The 12,982-nt window shown below is 46.9% G+C and overlaps 1 protein-coding gene across 1 annotated transcript; it reads right to left on the reverse strand.

Annotated features, from left to right (window-relative positions):
- Positions 1 to 1,694: 1,694 nt before the first annotated feature.
- On the reverse strand, positions 1,695 to 4,014 carry LOC139374651 (mitochondrial import inner membrane translocase subunit Tim10). Its single transcript, XM_071115701.1, has 2 exons — positions 3,790 to 4,014; positions 1,695 to 3,066 (listed from the first exon to the last, which is right to left on the reverse strand). Exons 1-2 carry the CDS (start codon positions 3,858 to 3,860, stop codon positions 2,874 to 2,876), a joined length of 264 nt encoding a protein of 87 aa, XP_070971802.1. The 5' UTR covers positions 3,861 to 4,014; the 3' UTR covers positions 1,695 to 2,873.
- Positions 4,015 to 12,982: the final 8,968 nt, after the last annotated feature.

Below are 12,982 nucleotides of genomic sequence, written 5' to 3' on the forward strand. Positions count from 1 at the left end.
GACAGGGGAGGGGGAGGGAGAGAGAGAGGTGAAGGAAGGGGGAGAGGGAAAGAGAGACAGGTAAAGGGGAGAGGGGGAACAGGGGAGGGAAGAGGGAGAGAGGTGAAGGGAGGGGGAGAGTGGGAGGGGGAGGGGTGAAGGGAGAGGGAGAGGGGGTACAGGGGAGGGGGAGAGAGAGGTGAAGGGAGGGGGAGAGGGGGGACAGGTGAGAGAGAGGTGAAGGGAGAGGGAGTGGGGGAGGGAGAGAGAGAGGTGAAGGGAGAGGGAGTGGGGGAAGGGGAGAGAGAGAGGTGATGGGAGGGGGAGAGAGAGAGGTGAAGGGAGGGGGAGAGAGAGGTGAAGGGAGAGGGAGTGGGGGAGGGGGAGATAGAGAGAGGTGAAGGGAGGGGGAGAGAGAGAGGTGAAGGGAGGCGGGGAGAGATGTGAAGGGAGAGAGAGTGGGGGAGGGGGAGAGGGAGAGGTGAAGGGAGGGGGAGAGAGAGGTGAAGGGGGGGAAATACAGGGTTGTTAGTGTTGTAGTTATATTTTTTTATAATTTCATTTTTAATCATTTCAGAGAATAACTAATAAGACAAGAGAGCACACTAGCATAACAAACCAAAAAAGTGTGTAATGCTCCTTAAAAATCGCAGGATATTGCATTGTAAACATCGGTAGCAAAGTTGAAAAAACATTGTATTTTCATGTTTTTTTTCACACAACACCTGTCCTTGAATATTCCCCTGAGGACCGTCGGGTAACAGGTCGTCAATGTTAATGTCGCCATTAGGGGGCGCAACAGGCGACTCCGCCACAGCCTCGCGGTACACGTTCTCTTCCGCATCGGCCTCCGCCATCTGTCGGACGATACAGAGAACAGCAGTAAGCACATGAAAATTGAATTTCTTTTCACACTTCAATTAAAATAGACTACTAATGAAGTACGGTGTAATAAACGTTTAAAAATGACGTTTTAACCATGGGGGAATATGGTTGAGTTGAGCACAGTGGCTTGCTGCTTCATGATCAATCATTCAAAGACCAAAGAAATACAACTATTATTCCATTATCAAAGAATACATAAGTTGATAATTAGATTGCATTAAAACTTTTGACTTCTAAAACAGTGTGACCAAAAATAACACAATTTTAAATAGTGACCATCTACAATGGCGGACAATACTTGTAACTTGAATATATAAATATTTATGAAAACAAACCTTTAAATCAATGTCGTATAAAATACACGAGTGCGCGATTCAATACATGCAAAGATGTCATTCACTCACCATTATTATGTCAGGATCGGCGTCGTTCTGTCGCCCTTCAGGGCTATTGTATTGTCATGTGCACGAATAAAACTGCGTATTCTTTCTTTGTACCCCCGTCGCGTACTATTGTACTTGCGCTTCTCCTTTCTCGTGTTAAAGCTCAGATCCCAAATTAAAACTTTCATTAGGGAAACGAAACTCCGCTGTGTGCTCACTTCCTCTTTTTAACCCTATCCATGTTCGTCTTAAAGCTACAGAGCATTTTTAGTTGCACGTTGTATTAGATTGTCTTAAAGCTACAGAATATATTTAGTTTTAAGTTGTATTTAGTTATATGTACGCGATACGCATGGTATACATCGTCCTACGAAATGTAGGTTCCATCTGAAAAAGCAACGTGCAGTGCATTGACTGCGCTTGTGTGTTGTAAAGTCAATATGACCCTTGAAATTGACAGTTGATTTTATTTGCAATGGGATGGAGGTTTCAAGAAACTGAGGGAAACGTCATACAAGTCTACTAAGTAAACATGTTTGAGATTGAACACCTTATTTTCCTGCAATGTTTAACATTGAATAAGGCTAATACATCCCAAACGGTACCCTATTCCCTATATAGTGCACTACTTCTGACCAAGGACCAGTGTGCTCTGGTCAAAAATAGTGCACTACATAGGAAAAAGGGTGCCATTTGGAACATAATTATAAGTACAGTGTTATTGTATTACTGTGAAGAAAATAGTGTAGAATGTATAACTAAAAACTAAAACATATACTATAACAATATTTATTCAGATTTAAAACAAAAAAAAGGTTTTTAAAATGTCACAAAATAAAACTTTGTACAACATTAGCACAGTTTCAACGTGAAGAAAATACAAAGCCAAATGAACAAACTGAGACTGATCAAAATGTAAAGAAATGACAGTCAGATAGGCATGGTCCTCGTTTTGACTACAGCAGTGTCTCCATCTATTCCTACGGGACAAGGGCCCGTACTCATAAAGCCTAGATCAGCACTCCTACTCCGAGACACTGATATGAGCCCAACGGGTGTCCTTCATCAGTTGAGACAGGTGTATTAGTCCAGGGCTAGAGCAGAAAGCAGCATCTCCTAATGGTTTGGCTTGAAGAATACTGCACTATGGAACAATGAAAGCATTTTGTTAAACATTATTGGGGGATTTCTCAATTCATCATCACTTCTGACACGCCCACATAACTAAAAAGGGCTACACACACAATGCTGAGAGAGCACTGATTGGCTGAACAGAAAACAGTTAACTATGCACATTAGTGTCTTTGCTGTGGTAAAAAAAAAAGATCTTGGCTCAAACCACAAGTACAACCACTGTTCACACAAAACGGGCTTCATCCATCCCAATTTCCGCTCCACACCGTAATCACAAACCTTCCTTTCAAGCATCTTGCTCTTTAAACACACCCAACCCACTCTGGACGGCAACTCCATCCCCTCCATAAGAGCCATACGTTTATTAAACCCACCCCATCGCTCCATCCTACCCTATCGCTCCCTCTCTCTATCCCTCCGCACAGAAAGCATGGTAACCCTAGCACTAACCCACCCCCATCCTTCCCTAAAAAATATATATATATATATATATTATTGTCCAATAGCGTTCTTCCTCATCATCTCCTCGTCCTGAACGGAGAGCTCGGTGAGCTTGCGGCCCAGCCTCTCGTGTAGATCCAGGTACTTGGCCACACAGCGGTCCAGACAGACCGCCTCCCCTTTAGACAGCTCTGCCTCTTTGTAGTGGGGGGGCACGCACTTCCTGTGGCACGCGTTGGTCATCCTGCGAGGAGGAAGATGGAGAGAAAGAAGAGGGCGTTAAGACCTTGTAGATTACGATAAAGATGAGGGCTGTATCTCAAGTGTCTTTTCCTTTTTTCCATGTCAAAACCTTAGAAGGCAAGAGAGGAGAGAGGAATGTCAGGAGAGCATTGGGATGAGATCTCCTCCAGTGCTCTCCTCGCTTCCCTCTGATGTTTTGAGGAGGAGAGGAGAAAGGATGCGAGAAATCAAAATCTCCATGTATGTGCAAGGTCATAGAACTCTTCATTCTGATTATGTTATGAAAAGTCAATGTGTCCACTCCTAGTTGGCAATATAACTAGCTAGCTAAATCAGTTCCATTTGAATGAGCTCTAAATAACATGACTTACTTAGCTAGCTAACTAGGGATGGTCTTCCCGTTGTTTTTGCTTATGCATGTACAGCAATGTAGTCGAGTGTGTGCGTTATACAATAGTACACTATTCTAAATCGATTAATTTTGTCTGACGTTCAGTAGCACGACAGCTAGCTAACGCTATAAAGCTAAATAGCTAGCCTGAGAATCCATCTAACATGATGCTTTTATCTCACCACCAAAAAGCTAAAGACGACAGTCAAAATTAGCTGGCTAGCTACATGCAAATGCAGCGTGTTACACTGTAATTAGCACATTCTAGCATTTCAGTGGAGAAAGGACGTTAACTGGCTAGCTAACATTCCATTGCTAGTTAGCCAGTCTTACCGATTGTACATATCAGCCATCATTTCCACTTCTAGTTCCGCCGCCAGTTGCTGTGCTTTCTCTGGGTCCATGTCTGCGTTGTGTCCGCTCCAGACCGTACTCTCTCCAAAATCGAACCGTCCAAACGACCACTCTCAGCGGCCAACAAACACACCCGACCACCGGCTTATTTAACCTTCAGATTGAGGAATACACGTGTGTTGTTCCTTCCCTCTCAAGAACCACTTCCGCTGTCAATAAAGATGCGCATTCAAACCATTCAAACAGCTGTCAAATCAATGGGAGTTTTTAATATTTTTCCAATGCATCCTTGATCCTTCAATTTTACCTCATGATTGACACAATAAATCTGATAAGAAAAGATTGCTGTAAACTATTTACAAGAACCCTACTTATCCTGCCATGTTCAGTGAGCAATTCTTCAAGGGAGGTAGAAAGTAAGGATGCATTGTTAAAGTATTGGGACTAGGCCTCCTAGACAGCAAGTGACAGTCCATTCTCATTATGGCCCCAACAGAACATCAAACAAACTCCTTTTTGTTAGAACACAGATTGCTTGAATGGGAGGCTAGAAAATTGTAATTGAATATGAGCAAACATTGAGCATGAGTACAAACATTGAGCATAGTAGGCAAAGTTAAATGTTTACTTCAATAGCTAGGTTTAAGCAAATACAAAATGACTGTGCTTGGGAAAACAAATCTATTGGACAGCTGTGGTCAATAAAGCCATTTTAATACAACACAATTATTATATTTAAATGACAGGCCTTCTTTCTAATTTACAAAGTTATACAAACAATGAAGCTACAAATAAAGAACTTGTCAAAAGTGGCAGATGTAAACATATTTAAGTGCTTCTGATTGGACACTGACTGATTCTGAAGGTATAAAAATAACCAGCAATGAACACCAGGGTCCAGTATTAACCAGCGTCTCAGAGTAGGCCCTGTTACTCATTATGACTTGAAAGGAAAAACTGATCCTAGATCTGCACTCGTCCTCTGAAAAGCTGTCAATTACAGGCCCTGAAATGTAACAAAAGAGTAGCTGCGTTTGCCGAGTCTCTAGTCTAGGGCTCATAAGGCATTCTGCTGAAGAACAGTTACAACAGAAACAACAAAATCACAATCAACAAAGGTTTTTTTTTTTTTATATAGCGAGACCCTCATTTTGTGAGTTAGTCTCATCAAGTCAGTGTGGAAGGTTGGGGCTGCTCCGATAGTTAACAGTGTGGAGAGGAGGAGCGGGGAGGTTGCTTAGGAACGGTAGCCTTTCTTCTCAAGAACACACTGTTTAGAATCTGTTGCAAATAACAAACGTTTCCAATGAAGAACACACAAATGTAAAGCTAGCCTTTCTGTTGAAGAATACACACTTGCGTTCTCCAATTATTTTTTACTGGATTCTAAATTAACACGTCCCTAAGAGTACACCATCCCACTTACTCAGTCCGTTTCCTCTCCCATCACGTCTATCTCTTCTTCCTCGGTCAGTTCTGTGACGCCTTGCTCAAGCCCCGCTCCCCACACTCTTGGTCGCGCATCCGGCGACCACTCAAGAACGTCCACCTCCACGTCCTCTTCCTCCTCTGGCTCCCAGCTTCCTGTTGACCCCGTGGTGACCCTTCGTGATGTCAGCGTGAAAGGCTCTGCCTCCAGAGGGGTCGGAATACTCACGTCGGCCATCTCGGGGGCAGCGGTCGCCATTTTGATTTTCTGAGGGAGGTGGATGTGGTTGTGGGTGATGCCTCTGAAGCTGGCCATGGTGGAACTCGCTTGGTCCACTTCTCTGGCGCCGGGAACCTCCTGCCAAGCTACGAATAAAGAAACCCATCGTAAACATTTAAAAGAGGTAACATAATTGAGACTATTTAAGCTCAAACTAAATTAAAATATGAAAAGCAACTGCCAGTAGAGATCTACTACTACACTGAGTGTACAAAACATTAGAAACACCTGCTCTTTCCATGACAGACTGACCAGGTGAATCCAGGTGAAAGCTATGATCCCTCATTGATGTCACCTATTAAATCCACTTCAAAATCTCCCTCAAAATTAAAAAATAATTCAGGTTTAAATTGATTTACCTGCATCAGGATACATCATTGGACCCATCTCCTCTACATCTATCTCCTCCTCTTCCCCACTCACTTCCTCAGCCCCGGCGTAGCCCAACGTCTGCTGGACCTCATCAACCACATCCAACTCCTCGCTGGAGATCTCCATCTCCAAATACCCATCCTCCATTTTCTCCTCCACCTCTTGGATGATCACACTTCTCCTATACGCCTCCACCACGGATCCTTTTCCCTTTTCGGTCTTCTTGTTTGTCTCTGTAGACGAGTCTGTTTCCCTCTCTCTGTTCTCCTTGGAAACCAGATATCTTCCTTCCTTGTTGCCTTTGTCGCTCCGATGAGGATCCACCATTTCCTTTGTCCTTGTCATCGATAAAACTGACAAGGTAGCCAGCTCCTCTCGGAGTTTGAAAAAGTCTCCTGACGCATCCACGTTTTCCCCGTCTAAAACATTTTCTGTGTTCTCAAAATGTTCTCCATCCTCAACATTTTCTCTTTCAGTCTCTTTGTAGATGAGATCTTGATACTCCGTCTCCTGTCCACAAGTGCTGCTGTCGTGTCCTCCATCTTTTTCCTCTGGATGGTCGCTCTCTGTTCGGTTGGTCTGATCGTCATTATCAACGGTTGGTCTAATGGCCGACTCTCTTTCTAGAGACTGGGAGGAACTTGTGTTTTTGTTCATCAGTCTTGATTCATTTTGACCGTTGTCACTTTCGTTGGGTTTCAATAATTTTCTTTCACTTTGTTTCTGAACTTCAGTTTCACTTTCTTTTGTCTCCTTGCTTTTGGTGGACTTCCTCGTCTTTTGGTGCCTGTGCTTCAGGAGTTCTTGGAACTTCTTGAGACACACAGTGGGTGCCCGACCCTTGGAGGGGGTCCGCTTGACAGCAGGGGGTCTCAATGGGTCTCTGTCTGATTCGGTCTCTCCAGATCTTTTTGGACTGGAGTTCTGTGGCTGACCCGACGGCGGGGGTTGCAGAATGGTTCCGGTTCCAATCCCTGAACAGTTGGAAGGAACTTGCTCTTCATGGGTACTGGGGGAAGTTGTCAGCGAGCTAGGCTTTTGAGCAACTGTTTTAGATTTAGACAGCACAGGTAGTCTCTGGAACAACTCTGCTCTCTCTCCTTTGCCATGTCCCTCCCTGAGCCTCACCCTTTTCCTGCACTTCTTTCGCTTGTCGTCCTTTCCCTGTGGTTCCCCTCCTCCGTTCTCCTTTACCTGTGGGTCTCCTCCTTTTTCCTTTACCTGTGGTTCTCCTCCTCCTTTCTCCTTTCCCTGTGGTTCTCCTCCTCCTTTCTCCTTTCCCTGTGGTTCTCCTCCTCCTTTCTCCTTTCCATGAGGTTCTCCTCCTACTTTCTCCTTTCCCTGAGGTTCTCCTCCACTTTTCTCCTTTCCCTGAGGTTCTCCTCCTCCTTTCTCCTTTCCCTGAGGTTCTCCTCCTCCTTTCTCCTTTCCCTGAGGTTCTCTTCCTCCTTTCTCCTTTCCCTGTGGTTCTCTTCCTCCTTTCTCCTTTCCCTGTGGTTCTCCTCCTCCTTTCTCCTTTCCCTGTGGTTCTCCTCCTCCTTTCTCCTTTCTCTGCGGTTCTTCTCTTTTCTTTCTCTGGGGTACTCCTTTTACTTTTTTATTTTTCTGAGGTTCTGCTTCTATTTTCGTTCTATGCGGTTCTCCTTCTCTTTCCTTTCCCCGCGGTTCTCCTCTTTTCTTTCTCTGCAGTTCTCCTCCTCCTCTTTCCTTTCCCTGCGGTTCTCCTTCTCCTCTTTCCTTTCCCTGCGGTTCTCCTCTTTCCTTTCCCCGTGGTTCTCCTCTTTCCTTTCCCTGCGGTTCTCCTTCTCCTCTTTCCTTTTTGTGCTCTACAGCTTCCGCGTCATGGATGCCCGTTGTCATGGCACTGGTGGGGAATAAACCACCAGCCTGGGAAACCTGTTTTTTTCCTGGTCGCATCTTACGGGGGGGTCTACCACGTTTCCGTTTCGGGGGTGGTGTTGGTGGGATTTGGAGCAGTCCAACTGCTTTGGCCAGAGCTTGAAACCCGGAGGAGGAGGTACTGGGAGTTTCAGAAGACATGTTGGACTGCTTGTCTTCTTGGTAAAGTTTTACTGGGGAGCAGCTCCCGGCTGCGGTCCAAACGTTAGGAGGGCGTTTCACATCTCGATCCCTAGCTCGGAGCACCCTTACTGGGTTCCCCGTTTCCCTTCCCAGCACCTTTGTTCCTTCTGGAGGTGGGTTGGCTTCCTCCCCAAGGCTGGACAAAGACTTTGTGGAGGTGTTGGAAAGGTACCGTCCTAATCTTTCTCTCGCTAAGACATTGTTGGTTGACAGACTGACAGAGCAGAGGCTTATTTTCACTTGTCCGTTCTCAGTCTTCATTCTGTCGTTGAGTTTCACCCTTTCAGTCCTCACTAAAGGACTATCTTCTATCTTTGTAGAGACGTTGCGTTTCCTCTTTTTCCGAGGAGGCTCTGGGGTCTCACTGTCCTCTGATTGTTCCTGCTCCGCTTTCAAACCCTCCTTTCTCCTCACACGGATTCTCTTCCTGTGTTGACTCCAGGTTTCATCCTCCTGTCTCCTCTCTGTCTTTGCTTTTGGTGTCTCAGTCCTTCGCCCCTGCTCCGGCTCCAAACCCTCCTTTCTCCTCACACGGATTCTCTTCCTGTTACTGTGGGGCTTCCAGGTTTCATCTCCCTCTCTTCTCTTCGCCTTTGCTTTCTCAAGCCTTCGCCCCGTAGTGGTGGTCGCGACCTTCTTCCTTTTCCTCTCCTCCTCGTCCTCTTTTCCGGTCAGCCTTGCATTGTTGCTAATGCTAGCCTTGTATTGACCATCAGTCATCTGCTCAGAGTTGTTGCTAATGCTAGCCTTGTATTGACCATCAGTCATCTGCTCGGAGTTGTTGCTAATGCTAGCCTTGTATTGACCATCAGTTATCTGCTCAGAGTTGTTGCTAATGCTAGCCTTGTATTGACCATCAGTTATCTGCTCAGAGTTGTTGCTAATGCTAGCCTTGTATTGACCATCAGTCATCTGCTCGGAGTTGTTGCTAATGCTAGCCTTGTATTGACCATCAGTCATCTGCTCGGAGTTGTTGCTAATGCTAGCCTTGTATTGACCATCAATTATCTGCTCGGAGTTGTTGCTAATGCTAGCCTTGTATTGACCATCAGCCATCTGCTCGGAGTTGTTGTTGGATTCCCACGGCAGCCCAAGGCATTTTTTAGATTCACATAGATTTCCTGGGGAGCGTGGAGAGTGGATCATGGAGCTCAGTGGAAACTGTAGTCTTCTCGGAGTGCAGCAGAGCCAAGGTGGTAGCTTTGACAGCTGAGGGATTCTATGGAATGGAGTTACAGGATGCCGAAATGGGGATTTAAGGAAGGGTTTCGCCGGAGATGGTGGGGGTAAGGGTTCCGGTGAATTTAAGGGTGAGAGACATTTTGGCAGGCGTAGCTCTTCCCAATGTGGAGGAGGAGATTGGGAAGGCTGGGTTTCACTTCCTGGAGACAGCAGTGAAAGGAGTTCTGGGAAATGTAGTCCTCTCCAGGGAGAGGCATCTGGTGGGCATGCTGGATGTTGTGGTTCAGAAGCATCAGTTTCAGAGGGCGGTAGGAAACCGGGGGTGACCGAAGGTTCCTCTTCTTGTGGAACTTCCTGATTCGTACTGGCCTGACTCGGACTCTGACTTGGAATGGCCTCTCTATTCATATGACTTGGAGTAGTGTCTCCATTGGTCGACAGACAATCCGCAGAGGACAGATTACAAACATGTTCTCTGTATGTCGACTGAACGCCCGTCTGGGCAGAACCCTTCCAGAACCCTGGATCTCGGTCCTCTTCCCCTGTGTAAAGTAGAGAGGCCTGGCTCTGAGGAAGGGACTGGTGGGGAGGCCTTGGTGAAGTGCCTGAGTGGACTGGCATGATGCTGCTGCTGCTGCCACCACCACATCCAACCACCAGGCTCTTGGAGTTCCGGTTCTGGAGTTCCTGGTTTTGAGAGTTCTGGAACCGGCTCAGGAGTTCCTGGTGGTTCTTGGCGTTCTCAGAGGAGCACTGGACACCTGAACAATAGGAGGCCCAGTCAGAGGAGTAATCATTACAGGAGAAGTGGGGGTGAGGATGAGAGAGGGGGGTGGAGGGGTGATAGGTGGAACATTGGTGAGGGGTCAGAGCTTGTGGGTCCAGGTAAAGGTCAGGGGTGACGGTGCAGGAGGTTGTCGTGGTGACGAAATGGGAGGAGGTGATGGAGTAGAAGACTTGAGAGAGAAAGACAGAGAGATAGAGGTCAGCCTGGTGGTAGCTAAGTGTGGGTGATAATATCAATCTATTGTAATGGATGACAATAAGTGAGATAAGTGCAAGCAATGCTGTTTTGTAATTGAGGAAGGGCAAGCATTTAAAATGTACATGACTGATCATACATAGACTAAGACAGTGTTTCTCAACTCTGGTCCTCCAGTACCCCCAACAGCCCAACTCTGGTCCTCCAGTACCCCCAACAGCCCAACTCTGGTCCTCCAGTACCCCCAACAGCCCAACTCTGGTCCTCCAGTACCCCCAACAGCCCAACTCTGGTCCTACAGTACCCCCAACAGCCCAACTCTGGTCCTACAGTACCCCCAACAGCCCAACTCTGGTCCTACAGTACCCCCAACAGCCCAACTCTGGTCCTACAGTACCCCCAACAGCCCAACTCTGGTCCTACAGTACCCCCAACAGCCCAACTCTGGTCCTACAGTACCCCCAACAGCAAACCTGCTTCTACTTGTCAACTAGTCATCAAGCCCTTGACAAGTTGAATCAGGCGTTTTTGTCTGGGGCTTCAACACAAATGTGTGTTGTTGGGGGTACTGGAGGACCGGAGTTGGCCTGCTGGGGGTACTGGAGGACTGGAGTTGGGCTGTTGGGGGTACTGGAGGACTGGAGTTGGCCTGCTGGGGGTACTGGAGGACTGGATTTGGGAAACACTGACCTAAGTCGCTAGAAAGCCTTACAACATAGTTAACAAGGAGCCTGTTTCAGATTCAAGGCAGCAGGCAGCCTAGGGTTAAGAGCGCTAGGCCAGTAACCGAAAGGTTGCTGGTTCAAATCCCCAAGCTGACTAGATGGAAAATCTGTTGATGTGCCCTTTGGCAAGGCACTTAACCCAAATTGCTCTGGATAAGAGCATCTGCTAAATGTAAAGATGACGTCTTCTCAGATGTAGATACAACAGTAGAGAAAGGTGGTCAATCACATAACATGTTACAAAACATACCTGTTTCAGTTGACGACGCATCATCACTTCCTGTCGCGTAGCCATGGGAACACACGCAACGAGAAGCCGAGCCAACGGCGCTGTGCCTTGCGTGGACGGGATGATGCGAGCAGGAGCAGGCCGACGGTCTGTCGTGGCTTTGGAGATGGTGCCGTTGGTCGCAGTCCCTATCCAGAACCACAGGGGGCAGTATGTTCAACCCCATCATGATGTCTTCCAGCATCTTCTCAATCTGCTCGTCCGATTCCTCTACCTGCCGGCCAAAACAAGAGGACCACAACGGATATATGTTGTTAAACATTTTCTGTGTTAACCTGGATCATTTTCAAATGTGTGGTTGAATTGTGTTTTTTAAATTTTTTATCGTGAAATAAATGAAGGTACCGGAGGCTGGGGCAAGGCGAGCTGTGGTTCATGTGTTGGGTGTGGAGTCGGATGATGGGTGGAGCTGCAGTGTTTGAGGGAGGTTGACTGGGCGGTGGTGGTTTTGGAGGTGGGGTGGGGGCGGGATCGGGGTGGAGGGGTGAGGAAAGCTGTGTCGAGGGGAGAGCACCGGGGGAGGGTTGGGGACTGGGGCGGGGGGAGAGGCTGGCGTGGTAGTTGTCTTGTCCTCATGCGATCATGCGTTTCCTGCCATGACAGAATAAAAGGAGACATTTCAGAACACTTAGAGAAGATAAACCACATGGCTCCATTACATTTATAAACTAACGTTTACACACCTATTCTGTCTTCAGCCGGGTTTCATCTGAACAGGGTTTCAAAAGTCATGTTTAGGAAATATATATTTGAACTGTTGTGCTGCTGTTTTGACAGCTCAGATGAACTTGAATAATGGACAGGGTATTCAGAAACCCCTCGATGGCTTCCTAACATGGTAATGGCTATTCACTGTATCAAAACTCATGGGCAAAAATGTTCTAGAGTGAAAATGTAGCCCTCAAATGAATCTCTTACTTTGCTGACTGACAACAATCAGTTAGAATGGCATTGGGAATATTAGAACAGTTTCATCATTACTGTGTCACTCACCTTCTTCAGAGCAGCGAGGACCAACTGCCTCCGACCAGGTGAGATGGTTCCGTCCCTCTCTTGCCTCTGACCAGGTGAGATGGTTCCGTCCCTCTCCTGCCTCTGACCAGGTGAGATGGTTCCGTCCCTCTCCTGCCCCTGACCAGGTGAGATGGTTCCGTCTGTCTCCTGCCCCTGACCAGGTGAGATGGTTCCGTCTGTCTGACCAGGTGAGATGCTTCCGTCCGTCTCCTGCCCACTGACCAGCTCCCACAGCTGTTAATCAATCAAATGTATTGATAAAGCAGTTTTTAGATCAAAAGAGTGAGAATAAGGGGTTTTACATTAACCCGGCCTGGACTCCAGACAGCAAGCAGAGGCACACATTAGCAAAGAAAAACTCAACATCCACCCTATTCACTACACAGTGCACTACTTTTCACCAGGGCCCAGGTCAAAACTAGGGCACTATTTAGAGAATCGGGTGCCATTTTGGACACCCCACGTACCTGTCCCCTGGTCCTCCTCCTCAGCTTGACCTTGATGGAGATCTGAGTGTCCTCCAGCCTCTGTCCGGTCAGCCACTTCCTCCCAACCACACCTCACAATCACATCACATCTTATTTACAGTGCAGTTATACACGGCAACACACTTTACAGTACATGACACAGATACAAATAAACAACATGCTAAATATGAGATTCAGAAAATAACTAGAAACCCCAAAGGATGTGTAAAATAACTGTCATCCCCTCATACCTCTCTTCTCCAGACACTCCCCTGTTCCTCCTTCCTCTGCTCTCCCAGTGTGTGATGTCAGCTGCTGCTCCCTCTTCTTCTCCATCCTCCTCTCCGTCAC

Source organism: Oncorhynchus clarkii, chromosome 19 (assembly GCF_045791955.1).
Source record: "Oncorhynchus clarkii lewisi isolate Uvic-CL-2024 chromosome 19, UVic_Ocla_1.0, whole genome shotgun sequence".
Classification (NCBI taxonomy): domain Eukaryota; kingdom Metazoa; phylum Chordata; class Actinopteri; order Salmoniformes; family Salmonidae; genus Oncorhynchus; species Oncorhynchus clarkii.

What these genes read in the sequence shown, in the direction of transcription:
- LOC139374651 (XM_071115701.1), bottom strand. Translation starts at nt 3,860, where the DNA reads ATGGACCCAGAGAAAGCACAGCAACTGGCGGCGGAACTAGAAGTGGAA. An exon ending in ATGGCTGATATGTACAATCG is followed by an intron (nt 3,067 to 3,789) that starts GTAAGACTGGCT and finishes TCCTCCTCGCAG; the next exon opens with GATGACCAACGCGTGCCACA.